The sequence below is a fragment of the Haliotis cracherodii genome, unplaced genomic scaffold (assembly GCF_022045235.1).
Source record: "Haliotis cracherodii isolate W230 unplaced genomic scaffold, xgHalCrac1.p SCAF_3, whole genome shotgun sequence".
In the NCBI taxonomy this organism is placed as follows: Eukaryota; Metazoa; Mollusca; class Gastropoda; order Lepetellida; family Haliotidae; genus Haliotis; species Haliotis cracherodii.
In genome coordinates this window covers 26,110,400-26,138,247 of record NW_027266286.1, presented here as the reverse complement: position 1 = coordinate 26,138,247, position 27,848 = coordinate 26,110,400, and the positions used below count along the sequence as shown (strand labels likewise).

Here is a 27,848-nt window from a genome sequence, read left to right as displayed (position 1 = left end):
AATATGATACATACCCTGGACCCATTTTCCATCAAAGTTTTGGATTTTGTCCCGTTAGAATGACACAACACGAAAATAGTCATACAATCAAATTTCACTGTACTGGCTCCATGAACTCTGTGAACGGGAAGTTGTGTTCGTTGTTAGATGCTGCACTCAACAATATTCATGCTATATGACTGTAAATAATCAAGTCTGGAACAGACAATCCAGTGATCGATATTGTGAGCAACAATCCAGGCTATCAGGGTTTGAAAACACGTTGTCAACCAAGTTACCGAGCCTGACCACCCGATCCACTTGGTCGATTCTAATGCCCAGCAAAGATTCTGGGACCTATTCTAATCCGGAATCCCTATGGGGTACAGGGGAAGTAGCGCTATCACAAGTATTCGACTTGTGTTATGTACCATCTCAAATACAACTTGGAACTAGGATCCCAGTAGCATAAAGGCTTCCTTCACGCTGTCTTAATACAAAAGACAACAAACATCTTTTCCAGCTAGAAGTTCATTCTGATTCGAAGTAAAATCCTTTATTTGGAATATATGAAAACATAGGCCTTTGCCGAACCCTCATTAAGAAGAGTCATTTTGATTGGATGATGAAATCAAGCTCAGCAGCAACCAATCTCATTAAAATCAGATCTTAGTTCTTGCTACCGCTAATCAAAGATCTGAGAACATCCCATTACGGGTCACTTCAGAACCTCTCGTGAACTTTGACTGATCAGTGAAATGACTTACAAGAAATCGACATTAGCCAATCAGAAGGCAGCTTTCTCGAGCTTTACGAAACTAGTTTCCAACTGGTGACTACGCTTTGAAACATATTTTGACTGTTCTCGGTTAAAAAATTAAAACTGATAAAAAGAACATTCTGGAATGGCTTACAGATAGCCTAGATTGTATGGAGATAATCATAAAACCTGTAACTAACGTTCAGAATACCCTCTGTAAAATATTTCGAGGCTGCATGATTAGAAAACACATTCCAACTGTCACTTTCATGATCTGGTAAGCGATGCTCTGATTGGTTGGATGAAAGGTCATTCTGACGTGACTCATAATGGGATGTCCTCAGATCTTTGTTTAGCGATAGCGAGAACTTAGATATGATTTTAATGAGATTGAGCAGCAACTGAAATCCTGTGCTAGGTCAGTGATATTGGAGATGGATATCATGTGGACACTTCCGCAGCGCAGCTTTGGTGGTGTATGGTAGACATTGAGACATTTAGTCCAAGAAATAAAGTTATCTTATTTAAAAATATATCTACAAAATAAACAAAATAAATCCAAATGGAACCCAGAACAGTCCTTAATTTAGACTGGGGCAAAACAGACTTGCCAAATCATTCAAGACTTGAGTTGGACTCCTTTTTCAATTTATTCTCTCCGGTCTGGGAGACAGACTAGGTGTATGGGTCAAGGCTATGTATTTCATGATATGAAGGAGATAAAACAATAAGCTATCTAAACAAGGATAAGTCAAATACTGTATTCGATGTAATAAGCGCCCATGGCGATATTAGATGATATATTGGCTAGTGAACAATCCCAATTAGCACCCCTTCCGATTGATCAATGTGTAAAAGACTTATTTATTCATGTATAATATGCACTGATGTGTTATATGCACCCTTAATTATGGGCAATTAAATTCTGGAAAATGTATCTGTCGTGTAAAATACGATTTTTTGGTATCATTTCAGACTGTCAGCATAAACCAAGACATTTACGGTCTTTTAACTCTGGTTTTTCTCTCACAAAATTATATTCAAATAAGGGCCCCCTATTTCTAATATTGAGAGCACCATAGGTGCTTATTACGTTGAATATGGTAGTTTATCAATACTGTTATACAGTGTATGTGTACTCACTCTAGTTCAAACTGGTTGGGTGTTACAATGTCTGCTAAAGGAACAATGGACTCCCTGTAGACCTCCAGAAGGTTTTCTGGAACATACTGCGAGCAGAGAGAACGAGTGAGTTACGCATGGATGTAACCATAGTAACCAATTCTTGACAACCATTGTCCAGTGAAACATTGTATTTGAAATGTTACATTACCACACAGCCATATATGTATGTCTAAATATGGTCATACATCATAAATGTCACTTTTCATCATAATTTATAACTACAGTATCTTAGGAACACAAGAATACAATTCACAAGCCTCAATTCATATTTATTACAGAGATACATGGCTTCAAATATTTGGACCCATTTTCCGACTTATAACTATTTATGAAATAACTGCAGTTTTAAGACATAATGTCTGATTAATTGAAAGTAGATATGTATGCTGAAACGTTTTGAAATAATGATTTTATTTTTATGCACACATGGCGATTTTTACTGATTGGTTGGTTTCTTGCACTCAGCAATATTCCAGCTATATGACGGCGGAGTATAAATAATCGAGTCTGGACAAGACAATCCAGTGATTGACATCATGAGCATCGATCAACGCAATTGGGATCGATGACCATGCATCAACCAAGTCAGCGAGCCTGACCACCCGATCCCGTTAGACGCCTTTTATGACAAGCATATCGGTATTCGCCTTTTATGGCACGCATGGTTTGCTCGATTTTTACTGAAGTAAGTTGACGTCAAACGTAACAGCACAAATGTATCCTTGAACCAATAAGGTCCCTTTCTCCTGGTGGGTCACATTTTATGTGAATGACAGTGCTGATAAAGAAAGGATCGTAACAGGAGAGAAGCAAAGAGTCAAGACACCTGACTAGAAAACGTCATCACGGTGTCTTTTTATGGCAAATATATCAACACAAGTCGATAAAAGTTTAAAACCCGGAGATATACCATGGAGTTTTAAACTTTTATTGACAAGTGTTGATATATTTTCTATCAAAGACAAAATGGTGAGATTCTACTCATCATCCCAAATGATTCTTCCACCTCAGTTAGTAGAGTATCTTAACAGTTAAGAGTCTTACCATTTTTCCATTGTCCCCCATAACAGGATCGCACACTGAAACAAAAGTCATTGTCTATATTTGTATACAGTTTAGTTTTCCTCCTGGGTGCCTCTGAAGGACAACAGTTGTGTTCTAAATGAAAACACTGGCAACTCAATCTCATTAAAATCATGTTATTTTTTCATTAGGTTACAAATGTAACATGTGATTCTGATGTACCACATGACCTCTTTTCACCACACACCCTGTGTCCCAAAGTCGGGGAAGAAAGGGCCGAGTCTGTATGAAGACCATGACCAAATTCTCCTGGAATCTGACACCCCAGGAATGGTAGGGTTTGTTCAAAAGTCAGAATGCAGAGCAAAAATGAAATATGAGTTGCACAAGTCATTCTTATACAGTGCTTAAATACAACAGCCATAGGGACAGGTTCAATACTATAAATTATGAAATTAATGCATCACCCAATTAATGCGAGCATCATCACCTGGCCTAAAATATGTCATGAAATTAATTTGAGTAGCCTTCCCTATGACCGCAAACTGATCTTCCTTAAAAATTACATGACATAGTATGGGGTGAGAGCAATTCAATTGAATAATATTATTTGCTGTCCTCCCAAATTTCAACTGCTTGACATGTGATCCCATTTTCATGAAATCAAAAGCTGGAAATTAGGCTAAAAACATAATAGTCTTGGTTCTCAGGCACCGCCTGCATCATCATAAAGTCTGCCGCATGGTTTGTTTTTATTTCCATTTTCAAAAAATATATAAAAATCCTAATACTTAAACACAATGCAAAAAAGACCAAATGAAAATGGAAACAAAAAAGAAACGTGCAATGAACTTTATGATGATCTGGGCAGTACCTGAGAACCAAGACTATTTTTATTTTTTAGCCTTACAAATAACGCACATATGAATGGGTCACAGATGGAGCCAATTAACCACACTTGAGGTTCTACTACACCAAATCAGAACCAGTTTGGACAGTGCGGTTTTCGTAGAGAGCCTTCAGTGCAGATCGAGAGATATCTGCAGGCTGTGATTGGAGGATATTCTGTAAGATTTTTATGTCTTTCAAATGTACATCCATCCAGTTATTAAAACCGACCATGTTTTTCTATATTTAGTACTGTCTTTTTCAACATGATGACTTATGCATAATGTGACCACAGCTATTTTCAAGTAGGTGACATTTGGTGTGAAACTGGGGGTGGTGTGTACTCAGAAAAAGAGCTGGCTAAGCTAGTCATTTTTTATTTTTTTATTGCTGCTCTAAGGCCAAACTGTGCACACACGTACAGGTAATAGCTGTTGAATGCTTAGTTATTTTAAAAAAAAATAGAACGTTACTACAGAAGTCTATGGCAAAACATTTGGTTGTGTGTATCCTTGATACAGAACTTGGTGAGAAGCACTGTCTAAATATAGCACTCAGTTACATTGTTAACTACCGGTATGAGTCTTGTATGCATGTCACTGTTTCCGCCTATTTGCAATGAACCTCACATGACAATGAACTCTAATATGTCCAGATAAAATGTGTCACTTAATTTATGCAGGACAGGGGCACTGACATTTTTCACACATATTTTATGCTCGCATTAATTTCATGATTTACGGTATTTTAACAAGCCCTATGTGTCGTATCACATGTCCATTTTGCGTATTTGACAATAGGCTTGAAACAGCTGGAATAAACTTACCATATATCAGGCTAGGATTATGACTTCTCAGTTCTTGAATTATTTCTTTAACTTTTTCTAGGAATGACTTTGAACCTATGTACCCTGAAATGAAAGATTGGAGAGAGATCTGTTAGTATGTATCAAATGAAATGTATTCAACTGCAACTCAGATCCGGGGTAGAATCGGTCAGCCCCTGCTTGCCGTAAAAGGAGATCGGGTGGTCAGACTCACTGACTTTGATGAAGCATGTAATCGATCCAAATTGCGTGGATTGATGCTCATGATGTCAATCACTGGATTATTTACAGACCGCCGTCATATAGCAGGAATATTGCTGAGTGAGGCATAAAACAACAAACTAACCAACCAACCAACCAACTTCAACTCAATCTCATTAAAATCAGATCTAAGTTCTTGCTGCCGCTAAACAAAGATCTGAAGACATCCCATTACGGGTCACGTCAGATGAATTTTTGCAAATTTTCACTGACCACTGAAATGACTAACAAGATGATGACATCAGCCAATTAGAAAGCAGCTTTCTCGAGCATTATGGCCCACGTTTAAGATGAAACGATAGTTATCTGATTGGATATCATGATTTCATTAGAAGAGGCACAACTCCACGCGCGGTGGTGCCAGGGTCGAGCCAAGAAAAGTGGCCTTGATTTGGCCAGGGTAGAAACTAGGCTTTGATATAGGCTAGCAGACACGCTTGCCTCGGGAAGATGCTTAGTGTGTGATCACGTGGTGAACCAGTGGTTGATAGTGTGAGCAAATTGGTGGCACTAAAGAAACACTAAAGAAACCAGGTGAAAGCTGCGAGCTGGGATTCAAGGGCTATCACCCATCCATTTACTGTACATACGTGACAGCCGATATGGGCATGGTACAGAAGAACATTGAAGTGTTAGTTGTCAAATGGAACAAGTGTATCATGATACATGTCATATTTGTTAGATATATGTTATGACATAATTTATTCATGGGACCAAAGGTCTACATGAAATGGTGTGTTTGGTGGTGAGATGAACTGAACTGATATTTGATTGACAGGTCCTTGCTCCAAGTTTGTTGTAGAATGGAAATACTCATATCCACTCGATATTCCATTTGAGCTGAGGCAATCTAGACTTGCTAAATCATTCTAGACTTGATTTGGACTCCCTTTTTAATTTATTCTCTAGGGTCTGGGAGAAAGACTATGTTTCATGTTTTGCACGAACGACACATATGACCGTTAATTAGAGACCAATCAATACCACAGGTCAGTCCATTTCATTTTTGCAGTGGAAGTAGACAAGATTAGTTTCGTGAACACCCCCCTTGAAATATCGTGAACTGCCCCTTGAAATATCTTGTGATACAATCGCAATTCAATTAACACTTTTATTTATTCTGTCCATTTCCTGTTACCATCAATCCATTAGACAAGATACAAACGTCAACGTTTCTGACCAAATGTTCAACCTTCAAACTCAATTTTTTTAAACAAAGATGCTGCAGTTGTGGTTTGTGTGTAATGGAGTTTGAAATGCAATCAAGAATGGTGTTCATGGTGTTGTGAGCGAATGAAACTACATTACCAGAAACCAAGCTGGCCTAACAAGTTGCCGTATCAAGAGACTGTTAATGCCATAACCGGACCTGTTTGTGGTAACTCCGCCTCTTACATAAGGAATCAAAAGCTCCACCCCTTGGATTGATGTTTAACGCTGCACTCTGCAATATTCCAGCTTTATGACTCTGAGGGATTCTTTGACGAAGAACTTGAAATCATGCGCGCATTCTTTAATATTGGTTTGTCGTATTTTCGCACATAACATTCATCGATAAGGGGACGAGTCTTCTTGCAGGTTACGGAAAGGGGGGAGTGGTGACGAATGAAAGTTTGTGTAGCGTGCGCAACAGAGGCAGAGGACTAGTCTACAGGGCATGCAGTGTAGAGTAGTCTCCCTTTAACTCAATGACGTCATACATTGTTTTCAGATGCAAATCTTCGCTCTCTCCGTGGTTCTGCTACTTCTTGGCTCATGCTCAGTTGAATCCGCCAGAATCGGTGAGACGTTGTGACCAAAATATATTATTGTTTGTTTGTTGTTTAACGCAGCAATAGTCCAGCTATATGATGGCGGTCTGTAAATAATCGAGTCTGGACCAGACAATCCAGTGATTGACATCATGAGCATCGAGAGAAGCAGATGGAATACAATGACATGCATCTACCAAGTCAGCAGGCCTGACCACCCGATCCCTTTTGTCGCCTCTAACGACAAGCATACGGCAAGCATGGGTTGCTGAAGACCTATTCTCTCGCGGATCTTCACAGGTCTCTACGCCTTGGAAGTAAATCTGGAGTTATTTATGGTTTCACATCAAAGAAACAATGTCGCGTGTCATAATCATATTCATAATCATGATAAAAGGGATGGCTGGTCACGCAGTTAGTGACCAACACTCATGTTTTCCATTTCTTTTCAGCAATCTCATTTTGAATACCATGAAGTGACAGATATATGACTTGTGGTTACCTGTTAAAATATGTGAAAATTGTACTAAATTGTTGAGCTTTAGACCCTCATAGAGATCGGTGACGTCTTGATCATCTAACACTTGACCTTTGAACTTTCCATACCCTGAAAAGAGAGTGATACAGAGAAATTAACATGGTGGACATGTCTATCCTTGTAGGCCAACCTATTCAAGTTCTATAATATCTATATATACTCATCTTGTTGATTTGCACAGAAACAGCACCTGAAGAATGACACTAGAAATTTTAACATAAGTTCAAACACTACTGAAACATCATATGATGATCATATAATCGCTAGTGTTATCGGTAGGATAAACCAATCCTATAAACTTACGATCATGATCCAATAATCAGTGAGTTAGTGAGTTGGGTTACACCCTACTTTTAACAGTATTGCAGTTATATCACTGTGTGTCAGCTTAATGTGGGAGGAAAGCCTGAAGGTCTCAGATGCTTATCACTTCGGTGAAATCCAAGAGCACGGGTATGGTGATGACAAACCTAGAAACATAATTGGGGCAAACCCGGATTCGAACACACAATCATAGATTTCTGGCATGCCCAAGGGACGCAACACTGCACAGCGAATCACGGGGCCTTAGTCTACTGGGCCACCCGTGCCCCACGATCCGATAATTAGGTGGCCCAGAAGGGATAACATTCAAGCTCCACACATTGCTGCAATGTCTTCTTTATCACTAAAAACTAAACTAACATTCCCAAAATGCCTAGAAAGGCGTTTCTCGATGTGTTGACGTAGACTAAAATAGCTGACAAGAAGTCATTTGGAACTATGATATATTGTGCGGTTAACATAAACATTGTATTCATGCAGGGTTCTATCATAAATATACTCATTGCCAAAAGAAACGTGAATTCCATACATATTAACTAATCATATTCAAAAGATAATATATATATTACAAATGAACATGCTGGTATGTTGTGTAAACTGACACACATTAACGCATCACAAGTGACGTCATAGACCCATGACTCAAGATGCATCATTTGTCTTGTGCAGGATTAGCGTGTACAGTTTAGAAATCACATCCAGCATACTGTGATATGAATAAAGACACTCCGTGGTAACACTTGACTGATTGTTATTTTTGTCAATAATTGGTATACATTGGATACTTCTCTATATGTTTCTATGGTTCACGTCGTTTCTTTTGGCGCTAAGAATATAATATTCAATGTATTAGGAATAAAAAATATGTACTATGCTCACCAAAGGCTTGCAAAATACAATTTGTATTCCTAATCTATGATATTTATGATCCAGAGAGACCAGGAAGTTATAAGTAGAGGATATTTCATGTGTCAAGTCCAATATCATGTTTCTCTCATCGAGTGACCGGGGAAAAGGAGGAATATTTTCACGAGTGGCATAGCCACAGTTCCGCGTCTCCAAAATCTTGAAAAATATAAACAAGAGTAAAAAAAACATTTAGGGTCACGGAAATTCTTTATCATACATTTGCATATGATTATGTACAAAATCAACTTAAAAAAATAGATTCTGAAATCTACAAGTCAGCTGTTGGAAGTGAAAGAATACATGCTGGTCAAGCAACAAAAATAGTGCTTTGCAAACCAAACAGTCACAATTGACGAGTAAAATGAGAAATTTACAATTAATATTTACAATTTATTCAAGAGAATAACAAATGGTTAAAAGCAAGGTAATCCTTGTAACGACAAAAGTTCCATCAAAGTGTTATGTTCACTGCATTGAAATATCAAGCATTAATATGTTCACTGCAATGAAAATATCACTTTTCTCAACTTTGAAAACTCACACTGAAATATATGATACCATATTCGATGTAATAAGCGCTCAGGGCTCTCTCAAAATTAGAAATAGGGGGCTCTTAATGGAATATTACTTTGGTGAAAAAAAAACAGAGTTAAAAGATAAATTTCGTGGTTTATGCTGACAGCCTGAAATGTTTATGTACGACAGATATATTTTTCCAGAATTTAATTGCCCATAATTAAGGGTGCATATAGCACACGAGTGGGTATTATAGGTGAAAAAATAAGTCTTGTGTACATTGATCAATCGGAAGGGGTGCCAATTGGAATTGTTCACATGCCAATATATTAGCAAATATCGCCGTGGGCACTTATTAGAGCGGGGCGCTTATTACGTCGAATACAGTAATATCTATTTATTATGCTGTTCTGCTTGACTCAGGGATCGGCAATTTAGCATTGGGTGGGATGAGTCAGAGGGCATCAGGGGAGTGTCACCCCCAAACTATGACAGTCTCCAAGGGAGGGTCAAATAAAACATTACTAATATTCGGGGAGAGTCACGGGAAAATGGGACAGTTTAATAAAATATAAGCACTTGCATTTTGTCTTTTCATGGAGGGTCATGAAAACATGTACAAGGACATCGGGAGGATCATCTGTGGTATGACAAGCATAAGGGAAGGTTATAATTCTCGGCATAAATCAAAAACCTCTGTAATAAATGACCAGGATCTTAATATAATTTATTACTTTTATAAACTTTGCAGTTTTCAATCTTATTAAAATCAGACCTTAGTTTTCGCTACCGCCAAACAAAGATCTGAAGACATCCCATTAGGGGTCACATCAGAACGACCTTTCATCCGACTAATCAGAGCGTCGCTTACCAGATTATTAAAGTGACAGTCGGAATGTGATTTCTAATCATGCAACCTTGAAAACTTTAACATGGGGTATACTGAACGATAGTTACGGGTTTAACAACTGAATCCTTACAATCTAGGCCATCTATTAGCCATTCCAGAATGGTTTTTTGTTCAGGTTTCAAATTTGTAATCGAGAATTTTTCAAAATATGTTTCGAAGCGAAGTCGCCAATTTGAAATTTGTGCTGTAAAGCACGAGAAAGCTGCCTTCTGATTGGTCATTCCATTGGTCGGTCAAAGTTCACACAAGGTGGGTCTGACGTGACCCGTAATGGGATGTCCTCAGATCTTGGTAGCGATTGGTAGCGAGAACTAAGATCTGATTTTAATGAGATTGTGCAGTTTTCGACACATTCGTAAGTTGCAAATATGAGTTTGGATATAATATTGTATAAAAAGGGCTGAACATTCTTAATTGGTACTTTCACATCAAAATAATTAAATTGCTAAATTGCGTTCATTTTAATTCCTGTATTCCGATTGGCTGAATTGGTCGTGTGTTATTGGATTAATTTTCCAAAGAATGTAAACAATATAGGCGATGCCCACCAAAGCGGACTTCTTTTATTACTAAGGAAAATCAGGGAATCCAAATACTACAGTTGAGGGAATTCCCTTCCAGCTAACGTATATCGTCATTCACAGGGCATTTAACGAAATTCATGCATATTCATTGTCAAAACTACTCTTGGAGACCGAAGGCCGAGAAGAAATGAAACAGCAACTGTGAAGGGTCCCTTGCCTGTTTTTTCCTGCTCGCCTCGGTTCCACAAATTTCACGTCTTCGGGTTTCATTTCTCCAACTGTGTCTTCCCGTTCTCAGGGATTTAATGTTTGAATCTGGTGGTACCTGATCATGTCATTTGAAACAGCCGCCTTCTCCCGGACATATTGTTCCTGTTTGTTACAGTGTGACTGTGTCAGATCTTCTCGCCTACTTGCCTTGATTGACAGGTCCTATGAACTTTGTTTTGATGCTACTCTCTGTTGATTGGCTACTGACTTTGTAGGTGTGTCAAGTTATGTGCATAAATTAAACAACCACCTGTTTCATGTCATGTACAGTATGTATTCCCACACCCGGAATGTTTATCAATCTTGACATTTTTGTCTACTTTGATATATATGGCTATTTTTGGTAAACTATTGTAGATAACACATGTTTTCGTTGTTGAATTTAATTATAAGGATTGACTGTGGAATTTCTTCTGTTCATTGAGGTATGAATCGAAAATCGGAGGTGCAAACTATTGTAAGAATCCGCTATGCGGAATAAACCAAAAAATATCCACAGTCAATCCTTAAATGAAGCAATTGTTCAACAACATGTGTCAGTGGATAAGAGTTACCATGGAATCGTCATTCTGTCATAATACAAAATCTTTCAAAATTAGACCTTTCGATTTGCAGATCGATCTTGCACAATAAAAACTTTGCAGATGATCTGGAAACTTTGGTAGGAAAAAGGTTATCTGTCCCCGTGTCTTTCCACAGGGCTAAGCACTGTCCATGCCAAACCGAAAGTTGGAAGGTAGCAGTGATCACTGGGCTAGTTTAGGATTTCTATCAATGTATATGATTGGTGTGATGAATATATTCTGAGATATTTAACAAAACAACTGTAAAGTTGATGGTAGTTAGCTGCATGAACAAATGTACTGTCATTGAAATACAGTCTGGGTCGTTAGTCTAAGAATGCTATCAAGCCTAATAAAGCTACAATTGACACAAAAGTTAGCTAGTATGAATTGATAATGTCTTTTTCATGCTGAAAAGCACCTAGTTTTAAACCTGTTGCTATTCTGCCAGATGACATTAAGAGTAAAGACAAAATATTGGTACTGTTCTTCGAACTGTTGGATATAAATACCGTAATGATTAAAACCCAGAAGTCCTTTGGTGCATGATAAAACTTTGACTTAGTTCAAAATATTACTTAAAATAGATAAAAACTGGCCTAAATCATGCTTCTTGTGCTTGGGTGCCATCACCATTATCTCTGTGCAGCAAGAACATGCTGGCTACCAACCAACACACGGTTTGACACAGACAGAGCATACCTTCTTTTTTTTTACCTGTGTGATTAGAAAACTGAACCGAGTTGATTGTGCTCACGTCAAATCCATGTACCTGTAACAGAAACAAAGACAGACTTGATGAAAATGACACTGAAGTAAACACAACCTGTGTGTACATCCGTTGTCTGTGTGTGAGTCTGTCTGTCTCTGTGTGTTGGTGGTGTGTGATGTTTATGTGTGTGTGTATCTCTGTGTGTGGGTGTGTGTCTGTCTCTGTGAGTTGGTGGTGTGTGATGTTTATGTGTGTGTGTATCTCTCTGTGTGTGGGTGTGTCTGTCTCTGTGTGTTGGTGGTGTGTGATGTTTATGTGTGTGTGTATCTCTCTGTGTGTGGGTGTGTCTGTCTCTGTGTGTTGGTGGTGTGTGATGTTTATGTGTGGGTGTGTCCGTCTCTGTGTGTTGGTGGTGTGTGATGTTTATGTGTGTGTGTATCTCTCTGTGTGTGGGTGTGTCTGTCTCTGTGTGTTGGTGGTGTGTGATGTTTATGTGTGTGTGTATCTCTCTCTGTGTGGGTGTGTCTGTCTCTGTGTGTTGGTGGTGTGTGATGTTTATGTGTGTGTGTATCTCTCTGTGTGTGAGTCTGTCTGTCTGTGTGTTGGTGGTGTGTGATGTTTATGTGTGTGTGTGTCTCTCTGTGTGTGGGTGTGTCTGCTTGTACTAGTCTTAACATGAATACTCCATTAAGACACAGTATACTGATGCCGAACCAACCTGTCCTTGTTTTAGCCCCTTAAGGCCGAGCACCAGACAGGGTAACAACAAGTAACGTCTTTTAACTTCTTTTTGTATGGCAAAATAGGAGGAGAAATGTGACACAAGTGGAGGAGTAGTGTGACACAAGTGAAAGAGTAATGTGACACAAGTGAAGGAGTAATGTGACACAAGTGGAGGAGTAATGTCACACAATAGGAAGAGTAATGTGACACAATAGAAGAGTAATGTGACACAATAGGAGGAGAAATGTAACACAAGTGGAAGAGTAATGTCACACAAAAGGAAGAGTAATGTGACACAACAGAAGTAATGTGACACAAAATAAGAAGAGTAATGTGACACAAGTGGAGGAGAAATGTAACACAAGTGGAAGAGTAATGTCACACAAAAAGAAGAGTAATGTGACACAACTGAAGTAATGTTATACAAGTGGAGGAGATATGTGACACAAGTGGAGAAGATATGTGACACAAGTGGAGGATATATGTGACACAAGTGGAGAAGATATGTGACACAAGTGGAGGAGTAATTTGACACAAGTGGAAGAGTAATGTGACACAAGTGGGGGAGAAATGTAACACAAGTGGAAGAATAATGTCACACAATAGGAAGAGTAATGTGACACAACAGAAGTAATGTTATACAAGTGGAGGAGATATGTGACACAAGTGGAGGAGATATGTGACACAAGTGGAGGAGAAATGGAACACAAATGGAAGAGTAATATGACACAATAGGAAGAGTAATGTGACACACCTGGAGAAGTAATGTGACACAAGTGGAGGAGATATGCGACACGACTGGAGGAGAAATGTAACACAAATGGAAGAGTAATGTGACACAATAGGAAGAGTAATGTGACACACCTGGAGAAATAATGTGACACAAGTAGAGGAGATATGTGACACACCTGGAGAAGTAATGTGACACAAGTGGAGGAGAAATGTGACACAAGTGGAAGAGTAATGTGACACAAGTGGAAGAGTAATGTGACACACCTGGAGAAGTAATGTGACACAAGTGGAGGAGATATGTGACACAAGTGGAGGAGAAATGTGTAATAGGATAAAAGAAACATTATACACCAGAAGGAAAATTAAAACACTTGTTGAAGCGATTAAGTACATGAAGCAAAAATTGAGTCAGGAAGAGTATGGTCGCCAGATCCGCCTCAGCACAAATAGAGCAAGCTGATACACTCAGGTGAACCCAACACACAATGGCCGTGGTGCTGCATGCATGCTTCACAACACCCCACATACCGCGGACACAACTCACTGCCTACACACCTGCAACAGGAACGTAGTGACACTGCTTCCTGAAGAACCCCATACAAACGATGGCTGCAAGGACAGAACCCAGCTACCTGCCTTCATCGTCCCCATCTCACCAACCTGCATTCCTCGACCTCCTCAACAGTACAGCGACATCTGTCATTGTCCCCATCTTATCAATCTGCCTACCTCAACCTGCACGTTATACCTCAACCTGTACTAACGTAGTTCCATCGGTTTCCTCGTTATTGCTCGTCACAACCAAAATGTTTTAATAATGTTCGTGATGATAGTTTTTGATACTAGAAATATTACTCTATGTAGAACAATAGTTCATGATTTATACCGTATTCGACGTAAAAAGCGCCCAGGGCGCTCTCAAAATTAGAAATAGGGGGCTCTTATTAGAATATTATTTTGGTGGAAAAAACAGAGTTGAAAGATAAATTTCGTGGTTTATGCTGACGGACGGAAATGTTTATATACGACAGATATATTTTTCCAGAATTTAATTGCCCATAATTAAGTGTGCATATAACACACAAGTGCGTATTATACACGAATAAATAAGTCTTGTGTACTTTGATCAATCGGAAGGGGTGCTAATTGGGATTGTTCACTTGCCAATATATTAGCAAATATTGCCGTGGGCGCTTATTAGAGCGGGGCGCTTATTACATCAAATACTGTATATGTTAATTGCTAACATGATGGGCCTATGCAAGGCAAGTTATTCATGAACACAGGAGCTGGGAAATAACTATTGCATGGTCACGTAGACGTCACGGAACATTTACATAGGACAATGTTTCTACATTGGATCAGCTAATGGTGTAGGTCCACACACTGAGGAGAGATTTTACACAACAAGTCTTAATCATTTTTATTCAAATTAGGCCACATTAAGCAAATGTCTTGTTGCTCATAAAGACAAGTTTTGAGTCGTGATTCAAATGTTGATAGAGAAGAAGCTGTTTTCAACATGAGTGGCAGAACACTGCAGGGAGAGTGAGCTGTTGCACTGAAATGTCCAATCACTGTTTATGGTGAGTGAGTGAGTTGGGTTTAACGCCGCTTTTAACAATATTCCAGTTATATCGCGGCGTGTCAGCTTAATGTGGGAGGAAAGCCCGAAGTGATGCAGGTCTCAGACGTTTACCACTTTGGTGAAACCCACGAGCACGGGTATGGTGCTGACAAACCTAGAAACATAATCGGAGCGAACCGGGATTCGAACCTACAATCATAGGTTTCTGGCGTGCCCAAGGGACGCAACTCTGCACAGCGAATCACGGCGCCTTAGACGACTGGGCCACCCGTGCCCCCTCACTGTTTATGGAGAAATGTAATGTAAACAGCAGAATTAACATGATATTTGTCAGTAATGTTAGAGACTATGTTCAAATTTCTAGTGCCACATCTTTAGTTTTGCTTCTCTGCCAGTCAACAAACATCAACAGACAACTTCTTTGATAAGATCAGAGCTCCAGATAAGCTGCGTATCTATGTAAAATACACATAAACATGATAAAAAATGCAGAAATATGCAGTAAAATAAAATCCAAGCGTATCAAATACGCAGCAAACATTACAGATTCGCTACAAAAATAAAACTTGTGCGTATCGTCAACATATTGTGAAGTAACCCTGCGTATTCGATTAGCAAATCAGCAACTTATTTCGATATTATAAATGGGCATTCTGTCAACCATTTCCAAACTCCACGATGACAGTTACATCATGATCATTTGCACTTTCTTGTGGAAGTATCATAGCATTTTTGAGTCCTATAAAGCTCTCGAACCAACATGACACCAGTTTGGAGGGACTAGATGAATAGTGTTTTTAAATATTTAACTTTAAATACCCACATGTGTAAAAACTAGTGGGTAACAGAAATTTGAATACCCAGATAGAATAACTGATACCCAATGATTTTAAAATGCATGGGTAAAATACCCACAACACCAAAAGCTTATCTGGAGCTCTGTAAGATGACCAAAAGTCTGCAGTAAAAACACAACCATTTTCCCCTCAAAACTTAACACAAACTCCTGTCTTTTCCTTACAAATGTTAATCCCTTGCATTCAGAAATATCAAGTGTCAAATTCATGTCATCAAAATACAAGATTGTTTAAAAGTGAGAATTATTTATTTCACATTTTGTTTTATTGTAGGATTCATATTTTGCATGTCTGAATTGCATGTTAAATATTCGGGCATCATTTGAGCGTTTTCATGATCAGATTTCGGTGACTGCAGGATTTGCAAAGCATGGGTTCCATCGACTGGGCGTTGACTAATATTTTTCAAATGTTTTCAGTTTTCTAATCAAGGTGCTCAAGCACCATAGTAAGTAAACTGCGCTGGTAATCATGCCAAACTGCATTGTTAATGAAATTTTTATATTAGGATGGAGAAAGAGTGGTAGGTTTTTATCCATTTAGTTTTAGTTTTTGTTGTCATTTCAAACGCCAAATTTGCCTGCATTTGAAACTTTACCTGTGATTGTTTTGTTGATGTTTTTTCTCACAATTTAAGGGACAAAATAATAATTGAAAAGCTTTAAACATGTTAGATAATTGTTTTAATATGGAATAAGAATCAGGGATCAACAATGTTGCACACTCCATCACAGTCACATGATGCAAAGCTCTATGACAATGATGGCAGAATATTGCGGAATCTCGGCTTTAGTCAATCACTGTGGTGATCTGTAAACATCGACAATAAAGTGGATGACATCATGAGCATAATTCCTCACAATTACGTATGATACGGTGACATGCATCAACCAAGTCAGTAGGGCTGGGGCGGGTAACTCGGGTACTCGGGTCGGGTGGGTACTGAGTAGGACCCGTGGTTAATCATGTGAAATATTGATTCATGACAAAAATTCACTATATAACTACAAGGTTACACGACAATTTTAAGTCTCTAATGTTCACATTTCTTCATGACTTATGTATGTTTGAACAAAGCTAAAACTTCAGTCAACTTCAGTGTGTGTATGACCACATCGTTGAAAACGTGTTTCTAAATACATTTTGCCAGGGCTACTGTCAAAGTATTCCCAATCGGACATTTTGTACCTATCTCTTGACACCAACAGCAGGTACCCGGGTAGGGTCTGGTAATAGGGGTGTGGGTACCCGGGTAGTAACTTTGGGCTCGTCCCAGCCCTACAAGTCAGCGAGCCTGATCACCCAATCCTGTTAGTCACCTCTTACAATAAGCATGTGTTGTTGGAGACCAATTCTAACCTGGATTTTCATTGGGGTGAACTTTATTGCCCTATCAAAATAAGGAATATGCAATGTTCCATAAATATCACAGCAGAGGACACCGGAAATGGGCTTCACACATTGTACCTATATGAGGAATCGAACCAGGGACTTCAGCATGATGAGTGAACGCATTAACCACTAGGCCAACCCACTGCCCATGAATACATAGATGAACACTGTTGTGGTCCAAGCTGATTGATTTGAAGCCTTGTTTTATAACAATACCTGTCAGGACTTGTAAAATGTGGATTTCATTATCCAAACTTCTCCACAATTCAACATGTTCAATGCATGCTGTGCTAGAATCCTCTGTCGACCGCAGGGATGTATCTAGAGTTTCTTATAGGACAATATTCGGCACTAAAACTGATCATGATCATGTAGATACAGTAAACTATGTTTATAACGACCACGCTAATAACGAACTGATGGATATAATGAAATCAGTTTTTAGTCCTGGCCATATGCTGTATATAAGCTTATAAAGAACTACGGTTATAGTGTAAATATAATCATATTTTTTTTAACTTTGTTAGTTTGAAATCCTAGATAAATCACTGATATTGTACAAATATTTGAAACCACTGAAACAATATTTGTTTTTAATACCTGGTTTAATTGTTAATTCACAACCAAATTGTCGTGCTAACTGTCAATTAATTCATGTAGCTTGACATAGAATTCAATTTTCGTAGTTATTGTTCAACTATTTTCATTTTAGCATACTACTATCATGACAACTGCTGTATGAATTTAAGGAAGCACATACATATTCTTTCTGCCATGAACTATTGCATATCATTGTAGACATGTTCAGAAATAATCATGGATGTTAAGAAAGTAGCATATCTGAAACATATGCGACTATCTCATTTGTGACCAACCCATGTTATTCCGGGACAAGCCCCATATTGACTCGTGCCCCTCTCGTTGCCATATTAGCGAATGGGTTCCGTCTACACGCAAATGGGCAAAGCTGAAAGAATTGTCAATGATTGTCTGATGATTCATGTATATATTTCCTCCATATATTGAATGTATTCCAGATGCTATTGAAAACACACCGGAACTTACAGTCTTATACAGTATGATTGAACACATTCAACTGTGTCTCGGGTATATTTTCAAATGCAAGTCATATGTAAAATAAAAAAATATTCCTGAGGGATTTTTGGACCGAAGTACACGCATGTGCTGATTGGTTTGTCGTAATTTCGCACATAACATTCATCGATAGGGGGATGATTCTTCTTGCAGGTAACAGAAAGGGGCGAGTGGTGATGAATGCTACTATCTGTGGACCCACATCCATGCTGCCATTCGAGTAACTATACACTTTTCATTGATCTATTTTGTTATCTCCCGTGTGTTCACCTGAGGTGATGCGATGTAGTTTTTGACTGCATATAATACCAAAAACAAGTTTTCCAAAATACTGCACTTCAAAATACTGGGTGAGAACTAGAGAAAATATGGTGGTTCAGCCATTAGGACAGGCAGGTAATAATGAACTCTATGAAAATAGTCAAAATGCTTTCTGAATGCAAATGGCTGTCATTTGCATCACAAAAATAAACTAAAGATCTACACTTTCACCACTGAACCCACATAGGTACAAACATGGAGAACTGGGGACCTATTCTACCCTGGAACCCACATAGGTACAAACATGGAGTAGTGGGGACCTATTCTACCCTGGAACCCACATAGGTATAAACATGGAGTACTGGGGATCTATTCTACCCTGGAACCCACATACGGTACTGGGGATCTATTCTACCCTGGAACCCACATAGGAACAAACATGGAGTACTGGGGATCTATTCTACCCTGGAACCCACATAGGTATAAACATGGAGTACTGGGGACCTATTCTACCCTGGAACCCACACAGGTACAAACATGGAGTACTGGGGACCTATTCTACCCTGGAACCCACATAGGTACAAACATGGAGAACTGGGGACCTATTCTACCCTGGAACCCACATAGGTACAAACATGGAGTAGTGGGGACCTATTCTACCCTGGAACCCACATAGGTATAAACATGGAGTACTGGGGATCTATTCTACCCTGGAACCCACATATGGTACTGGGGATCTATTCTACCCTGGAACCCACATAGGAACGAACATGGAGTACTGGGGATCTATTCTACCCTGGAACCCACATAGGTATAAACATGGAGTACTGGGGACCTATTCTACCCTGGAACCCACATAGGTACAAACATGGAGAACTGGGGACCTATTCTACCCTGGAACCCACATAGGTACAAACATGGAGTACTGGGGATCTATTATACCCTGGAAACCACATAGGTACAAACATGGAGAAATGGGGACCTATTCTACCCTGGAACCCACAGAAGTGACATATGTTGGTCTGGATGCTCATTCCCACTCATACCCAGAAATTATAACCCACGATGCTGATTGGCTGATCTGAAAGTTCACCCAACATGATTTCCTGTGGAGGTGTCACAGTTCTTCAAGCAGAGAGGTATCGTATTTGAGTAAAAGATCTGGGCCCGGTTGTTCAGAACCCGGGTATTTTAACGTCAGGTTAACTCCTAACCAACTGTTAAATATTTAACCACACGTTAGTTAACCAGACGTTAAAATACTGTTGCAGGATCAATAGATAACCATTAGGTTAGCTAACCACTCGGTTAAATTTTAACATCTTGGTTAAAGCACCGATTAGGTTAAATATTATCCAAGAATTCCAAGTGTTTAACCAGTTGTTAAAGATAACCATGCTTTGGGAAACAACATAACCATTTGGTTAAATTTAACGGAGATTTAACACTGACTTAACGGCTGGTTAAGAGTTAACCAGGTTCTGAACAACCAGGCCCAGATTATAATGACACTGACATTATGAATATCACTTGGCTACTTTCACAGATCTGGGAATTGAATAAAGATATTTTTTTGAACAGATTTGAACAACTGACCAATTCCATTATTAAGCGACTGTTAAGTATACATAGTAGTGACATAAAAAGTTAACAACAGGTTAGGATGTCTCCATCTGATTTTCTCCTCCTTAAAGGGGCACTGATCTAACGCAATTCCACGGGACTGGTTGTTGCCTTTGTTATTGTTTTTTCCCAGTGAGTACCTGGATGTATAGCAGAAATCTAGACTAGTTCGCGACATCTGCTGCGCAATTCGTAAGCACATCAGTCACTTTTATGGGTAGTAATAAGGGTGTATGGTCACATTGATCAGGAAATAACAAGGATAACAAGGAAATGTAGGCATCTTTGTGGGTAGCATCGGTAATGGTGACGAAGTTTTGATAGGTCACTTGCTTGGTAATTTTGCGATTTTCATTAACACTATTTTGACTTGCAACACAAAGTAATTATTTCACCTGAGCATTGCTTTTTTTATAGTGTGTATATTTTTTTACTGTCAAAATGTGTAACATTTTCAAATTAATTTAAAGTCTAAATATTGAGTTATTTTACAAAGTGACTGAAAAACATTCCCATCTGTATTATTATGATAACGAATTCCAAACATTTTGATGTTTAATGTCATCACCAAGAGACTGAAAATGTTACGTTTAAAAGTACATGTCTATGTTGTTTGGCTTCTAATCCTACATAATAATCTGTTGTGATGTTTGTAGGCCCTTTTGATCATATTAATCAATCTGGACAGATTTTTTAGTCAAAATGACTGAAATATTTACACATTTTATAAATTGCCTGAGAGAATCTCATATTTTACAAATTGACGGTAATATATACACGCTTACAAAGGAAAAGACCTGTGAAAACAACGTCTATCGCGTATTGAAGAATTCCCAACCAAGACGCAGAGAAACAAGACCGAATCGGTTCAAATGAAGGAAAACAAAATGCAAATACCATAATTGCAACCTACCAAATTTATGTGTATACATTTTAGGAGCTTCCTTGTTCGAGGAATGTATCCGTGAATATCCACACAAAGGAACAATATCCCACTCGTCTGCAGCTGTACAAAGAAACTTATTTGATGTCACGTGTCTCTGTAACAATCAAATATTTTAAAAGATATATATCGTTTAGGGATATTATAACCCGTGTTCGTTTCTCAACTGATCACTTGGATTGTTTCAGGTGTTTCACATAGGTGTCAAGTCTCAAGGGTACGCTGAGAAAGCCCACGTGACAACTATTTTCATAACGTCCACGGTTCCTAAAAATCCATTAAGTGATAGATAACAATGAGCAATCAATCAACGTATTATCAGTTAACCCTTTGAACAAAGTATGTTGTTTTTACATCGGCACTTCACGCCATGATATGAGTGTATTCCCTTTGTTTTAGTAAACCTAGACATGTAAACACTTACTTTTGACATATCCACTGTGCAAGATAACAGTGATTAATCAATCAACGTATTTTCTGTTAATCCTTTGATGACTAGGAACGATCTGTTGATTTACAAAAAAAAAGTAATCAACTGATCATTCACCTCTTGCTGGTCTGCCACGTGCATATTACATAACACACATTTCACCTCACTTCAAACCTGGATTTAGATTGAATTATTACCCCAGACACAATAAATGCCAAATGGGAACCTTTGTCAGGTAATCTAAGTGGTGCTACCAATAATTGTACCTGTAATAAATTCATTAACTGAGCATCAAGTGAATGACGACAAATACACAAGTGTAGGGTTATACGAGAAAACGTGGATGACAAGGGATTGGTAATCGTATTATCGACGCAATCCGAAATCCGAAAATGCTTTCACTGCATAGATACTTTTTTAGTATTAAACTATAACCATCTGGGGTATTTCCAAATGAGGACATCCGATGAGCTCCGCCGTTCTTTTTGTCTGTTTGTTTAGGCTGAAGAAATTAATTAACATGCGCCCTTTGTCGAAATCTTTATAGATCACAGTTAACCAATCAGTGTTTATGCAAAAATTCGTAAACAAATATCGCCTCCAGCCTCCAAGTTTATTTAGCTGTCCTTGCAGATGGTAGCCCAGTCTCTGGTCATGCTCAGTTGCATTGCGTATCATCCGGGTACTCACGGGGAAAAACCAATAACAAAGGCAACAACCAGTCCCGGGAATTGCGTTAGATCAGTGCCCCTTTAAGAAGCTAGCAAATTATATCAAAGATGCTGTCAATCTCCGATCTTTAGACCTGTGACCAATTAGACATGCTGTTTTACTCAGTGTTGTAACAACGTGTGTCGGTCTGACGTTGATTAATGAATAATTTGCATACTCATATATGCAAGGGGCCGACGTATGGTTCTCGGTAGGAAGTGACAACTTGGAGACGATGGCTTGTGGTATATACTGTTTTACTTTATACATGTTGATATATACATACAAAAGACACTATGTGCCAGGTCAGTACATAGTGGTAGTGGTTGTTGTCTAGGTGCCCCAGAGCACCCAGCCTAACCCCAGCTAGGCTAAGGGTAAGACCTTTCTTTTCTACTCTCTGGACCAAGGCTTATATATAGCCAGGGTCACCTGACATTTAGTAAGTAATAAATATAAATTTAAACAGTAAATTACTTAATGCCTTGATATTTCTGAATGCAAGTGATTAAACATATTAAAGAAGATAAATGGATTTGTATTAAGGTCTGAGGGGAAATTAGTTATGGTTCACTGCAGAATGGGTGGGGTACTGGGGACCTTTTCTTCCCATGGCAAAGGAGTCTACTACCTACAAAGGTCCAGTTTCCACCCTTTCTGAACTAGGACGGAATTTCTGGGCTCAATTGTAGTGCTACCAGTGGCTATTACAAGTTATGTCCACTCTATGTCCCTCCTGTTGACCATTCAGATTCCATCTCTGATATCACTTGCATTTGCTTCAAATAAATAGCAGAGCCCAGACAAGACGACCTGATTTATAATCAAAATATATTTTGTAATTCATTAGTTTGTCAAATCATGTGAGCACCTTGGTTAAAAACAACAAAATATTTGGAAAATATTTCTTGAAGCCGAGCTGGCGGTACACATCTTTTGCAAATCCTGAAATCGACTGAAATCTGCATGGCAGTTTACAAACCGATTTTGATGGATCTATGCATAGACTCATTACTCCAGCCGAACATAACTCAATAATTCAAGGCTAGTTCGGCAAGGGTGGAAACTGGACTTGCCTCGGGAAGCTGTGGGAACCTTTCAACCCTGGAATCCATGTAGGTACAAACACCAAGTACCAGGCTTCAGAATAATTTGGAAATTATACTGCATAATTTCGATAATGTAAATTTATCGAAGAACTCGTCTTGATGAGTTACCATTATATTCTTTGGATGTAATGTTAACTGTATAGCTGTAAATACAGACTACAGGTCCACATGGAAAATAATTTATTCAATAGAGACACGCATGCGGCTGACAATATCACATTTCTTCAGGTGTTATACTGATGTCTTCTCGGGGACACATTCAGGTAGATTTGTAGTTAGCACATTAATCGGTTGTAAAAACTGCTTGATAATTTATCAAATCATCATCATAATAAACAAAAATTCATTGCAAATTAATACATGTACTCGCACTTTTAGACATAACCTACGTCAATCCTTTTGTACACAATGGGTATATATATAACGAGCATAACTTGGAATTTTTATCCAAAAGGTGTGTAATAGTTTAACATAAAACACAATTTAGTTATAAAATAAATACAGCATGTGTAATATTGAATTATCAATTTTCAGATCAACGTTGTTCAGAACACACACTTCGGCCACGCCCCTCTTAACCATGAGGCCCTGCACAGCACTTAGCTTCATGTCAATCGCGACTGCTAGAGCATCACGTGCTCCCGTCGTTTTTAAATCTATCAGGAAAGCTTTTCCGATTCATTTATGTTACCTGGAGAGGAAAGGTCGCACTCTTGTTGCCGACATAACCGTAAACCACCGTACTCTGAATTGATAGTACTCGGCGATCGTCTGTATCCGTCCTACTCGACATGTTGCTTTCGTGCTTATGTTACTGACCTCTGAACACATGGTAGTGTTTACTTCCGGTTCAACGAGGCACCTGCTTAGATAACTGGTTCCCGTTCGTTCCTGCGATTGGAGATCGGAACAAGTGCAGCGATACCAAGCGGAGGATCCGGGAACCAGTCTAGTGCTTAGACTGCGTTCATGTTTGTGGTGCGCAGTGGTAGGCGCAAAGCCCTCTGCTCACTTACTTATATTAGTTTAATTGGGAATTTAACGTGCGCTTTCCGACATATGCGTATTTTGCGCACGGGCCCGCCAGGCCATTTAGTGTTTGGTCGAAAAGGGCATTTCCGAAAAGGTGAGGCAACCTCGGCGGGGCTTTTAGGCCCTTTGAGTATCGAGGAGAATTTCAAGGTATTCTCACCTCGCTTATTTTCAATGCTGAGTCGGTATATTGCCTCAGATATAATACATACGTTCAGTGGTGATTTTGTTTTGATCAGTTATGACCTACGTTTTAAACACAGTACCATAAAGTTTGCAAACAGGTCCCAATACTAATTTGTGAAATAGTATTGCAAGATGTCCCAAGACACGAAAACGGCTGGTTTGGTCGTTGGAAATGTTGTCGCACTCCGCACGGGCGCCATTGCGTATGAATGTTAAATGCTACAGAAAAAGAATGATAACAAAATGCAAATTTCATAATTACAACCTACCAAAGTTACAATTTTAGGCAGCCACCTTGTTCAAGGAATGTATCCGTGAATATCCACATAAAGGAACGATATCCCATATATCTGCAGCTGTACAAAGAAACTTATTCGTTGTCACGTGTTTCAATATTTTAAAATATATATAGCGTTTCGGGATATTATAACCCGTGCTCGTTTCTCAACTGACCACTTGGTTTGTTTCAGTTATATTATAGGTGTGAAGTCTCAAAGGTCAGCTGAGAAAGGGGGCGGTCGGGTAGCCTAGTGGTTAAAGCGTTCGCTCGTCACGCCGAAGACCCGGGTTCGAATTCCGACATGGGTACAATGTGTGAAGCCCATTTCTGGTGTTCCCCGCAGTGATATTGCTGGAATATTGCTAAAAGCGGCGTAAAACCAAACTCACTCTCACTCACTCTCTCAGCTGAGAAAGCACAAGTGACAACTATTTTCATTATGTTCACTTGTTCTTCCACTGAGATATCGCTTGATCTCACTCCTGTGGGAGCCCATCTTCCCGAGGCAAGGGAGTTAACTGACTATAAAAGTCCCTTGCCGAACTAGGCTGATATTCTGAAGTTACATTTTGGCTGGACTAACGAGTCTATGCCTAGTCCAATCAAATTCGCGCAACGAAATCGAAATCCGGTTCGTAAACTGGCGTGCAGATTTCGGTCGATGGCAGGATTTGCAAAGCAATTGCACCGCCAAGTCGTTGTCAACAGCTAGATATTTTCCAAACCTTTTCATGTTTTGAATCAAGATGCTCACGTGATTTGATGCACTTCACGATGTAAGACCCGTTTCATCACAATATAGATCTTGATGAACGATCAGATCGTCTTGACTGGGCGCCGTTATATGTATATGAAATGATATGATGTGACATGACATGATGTGATATGATATGAAGTGATGTGGTGTGATATGATGCATGAGGGGATATGATGCAATATATTATGTGTATTATAGAAATTGTGTAAATACTGTTTTTTTAGTGTACATATTATATGGCTTGCGGTCTTCCAGTGTTGAATAAATATTGATTGATTGATATGAAATAAATTGGCATGGAATGACATGGCATTATATGGTATGATATGATAAGATAAGATGTGACAAGCTATGACATTGCTAATGTGTTGTGTAATATGACATGTTGAAATGTGATACAATATAGTTGTGATATATGGTACGATGGTATGTATAGTATGTTATGATAATGTTATATGAAATAATACTATATAATATGATCTTATAATAATGATACAATATGATATGATGTTATAGAATATGTTGTATGATATAACAAGATGTGATATGGTAATATAGAAATTATGAAATTACAGGGCATGGTATTGTACTGAATGTGTGAAATTATGTGACTGCGTTGAAATGCGAGGTGGAATGACGTGAGGTGATCTGGTGAGATATGTACATAAATTGTATAAAACTGTATATTCTTCAACTTGTACTATAGGCCTGTGGCCTCTTCAGTATGTGAAATAAAGAAATTCGACTGGGCGCCGCCATTTTGTTTGAAACAAATGCAAGTGATGGAATCGGATTGGTCCATAGGAGAGGCTTAGAAGGGACCTAACCGGTAATAGCCTCTGGTGGCGCTACGATCGAGCCGAGGAATTCCAGCCTAGTTCGGCAAGGGTGGAACTGGACTTTTACAGTCAGTTAACTCTCTTACCGAAACTGGACTTTTAAAGTCAGTTAACTCTCTTGCCTCGGGAAGATGGTGGGAGCAAGTTTTGGATGATAAATCAAAATATATCAAATATGTAAGTCACCATGTGTACGGGCTCAATTGTTTATGAACTGTCGTGTGAAATACCAGGTTCGTCTTGAAGTCGGTTAGGCCTTTTATTTAAATGTTGCATGGTTTACGGATTTTTTCTCTCGAAAAAATAAATAAATAGAGGATATTTCACGTGTCAAGTGAAATATCATGTGTCTCTAATCGAGTGACAGGAGGAAAGGATATATTTTCAGGAGATGAGAGAAACATGATATTTCACGAGACATATCGGATATCCTATTTATTATATACTTTTTGTGTAGGTTAAAAATGTAAAACCTTGAAACGTTAATTCTCCCTACCTAACACGCAGAGACAGTTCACCACACCCTGTGTTTGCGACATAAAAAACTAGTTTCTTGTTTGCAAAATCTTAAACAATATAAGCAAAAGTATCAACAAATATTTAGGGACACAAACATTCTTTATCATACATTAAGATATGATAATATACAAAATCAATTATAACCAAAACATAATCTGAAAACTAGGAGACTGTTGTTGGAAGCGAAAGAATACACGCTGGTCAGCGCCGCAGAATAACCAGTCTCGATTATCCAACGAAACAGATACCATTGGGCGTAAAAGGCAAAATAGCATTTCGCTTCAAAGGAATATATTCTTTACATGTTCACACAAATGTGGAAGCAAGTACGTCTTAAGCACAGGGTCCATCTCTGTGGTCTAGTGGTAGAGCTTCCGCCCGGAGAGCAGAAGGTCCGGGCTGCGGCATACCAACATACCATAAAAGATGGTACTTGTTCTTATCCTGCCTAGTGCTCGGCATTAAGGGGCACGACGTCGGCATAATGTGTCTGAGTGGGATATACGTGTCTCTCAGTGGCCTAACACCATAAAATTGTTAGTCTGAACTAGTCCAATAAGACACACACAGACAGACACACACACCTGCGTGCACATCGCACTATAAGCGCAAAAGACTTAAACACAACGTTAAACCCCATTTCACCTCACCTCTTAAGCACAGCGTTTGGAGTTTTCATTTAATTATTTGAACGAATAAGAGACACTGGTTCGTTATGGAAGTTTGAGGTATTGGTCCAGATGTAACATACACTTTACTAGGCATACATAAAAATCAATTGGAATTAGCATCAAGCATATAGAAATAGATACTTTCATATATATGTTAATGC

General features: G+C 38.8%; 1 protein-coding gene across 1 annotated transcript in view; it reads right to left on the bottom strand.

Moving 5' to 3' along the window:
• LOC139474758 (pyridoxal kinase-like) overlaps window positions 1-24,217 on the bottom strand; it is a 31,413-nt gene extending 7,196 nt beyond the window's left edge. The window contains exons 1-6 of the mRNA XM_071257875.1: window positions 24,095-24,217; window positions 11,945-11,999; window positions 7,176-7,280; window positions 4,662-4,745; window positions 2,969-3,003; window positions 1,883-1,968 (exon numbers count right to left, since the gene is read on the bottom strand). Coding sequence (XP_071113976.1) covers window positions 1,883-1,968; window positions 2,969-3,003; window positions 4,662-4,745; window positions 7,176-7,280; window positions 11,945-11,999; window positions 24,095-24,196 — 467 coding nt within the window. The 5' untranslated portion in view covers window positions 24,197-24,217. The remainder of the gene's footprint in view (window positions 1-1,882; window positions 1,969-2,968; window positions 3,004-4,661; window positions 4,746-7,175; window positions 7,281-11,944; window positions 12,000-24,094) is intronic.
• Window positions 24,218-27,848: the final 3,631 nt, after the last annotated feature.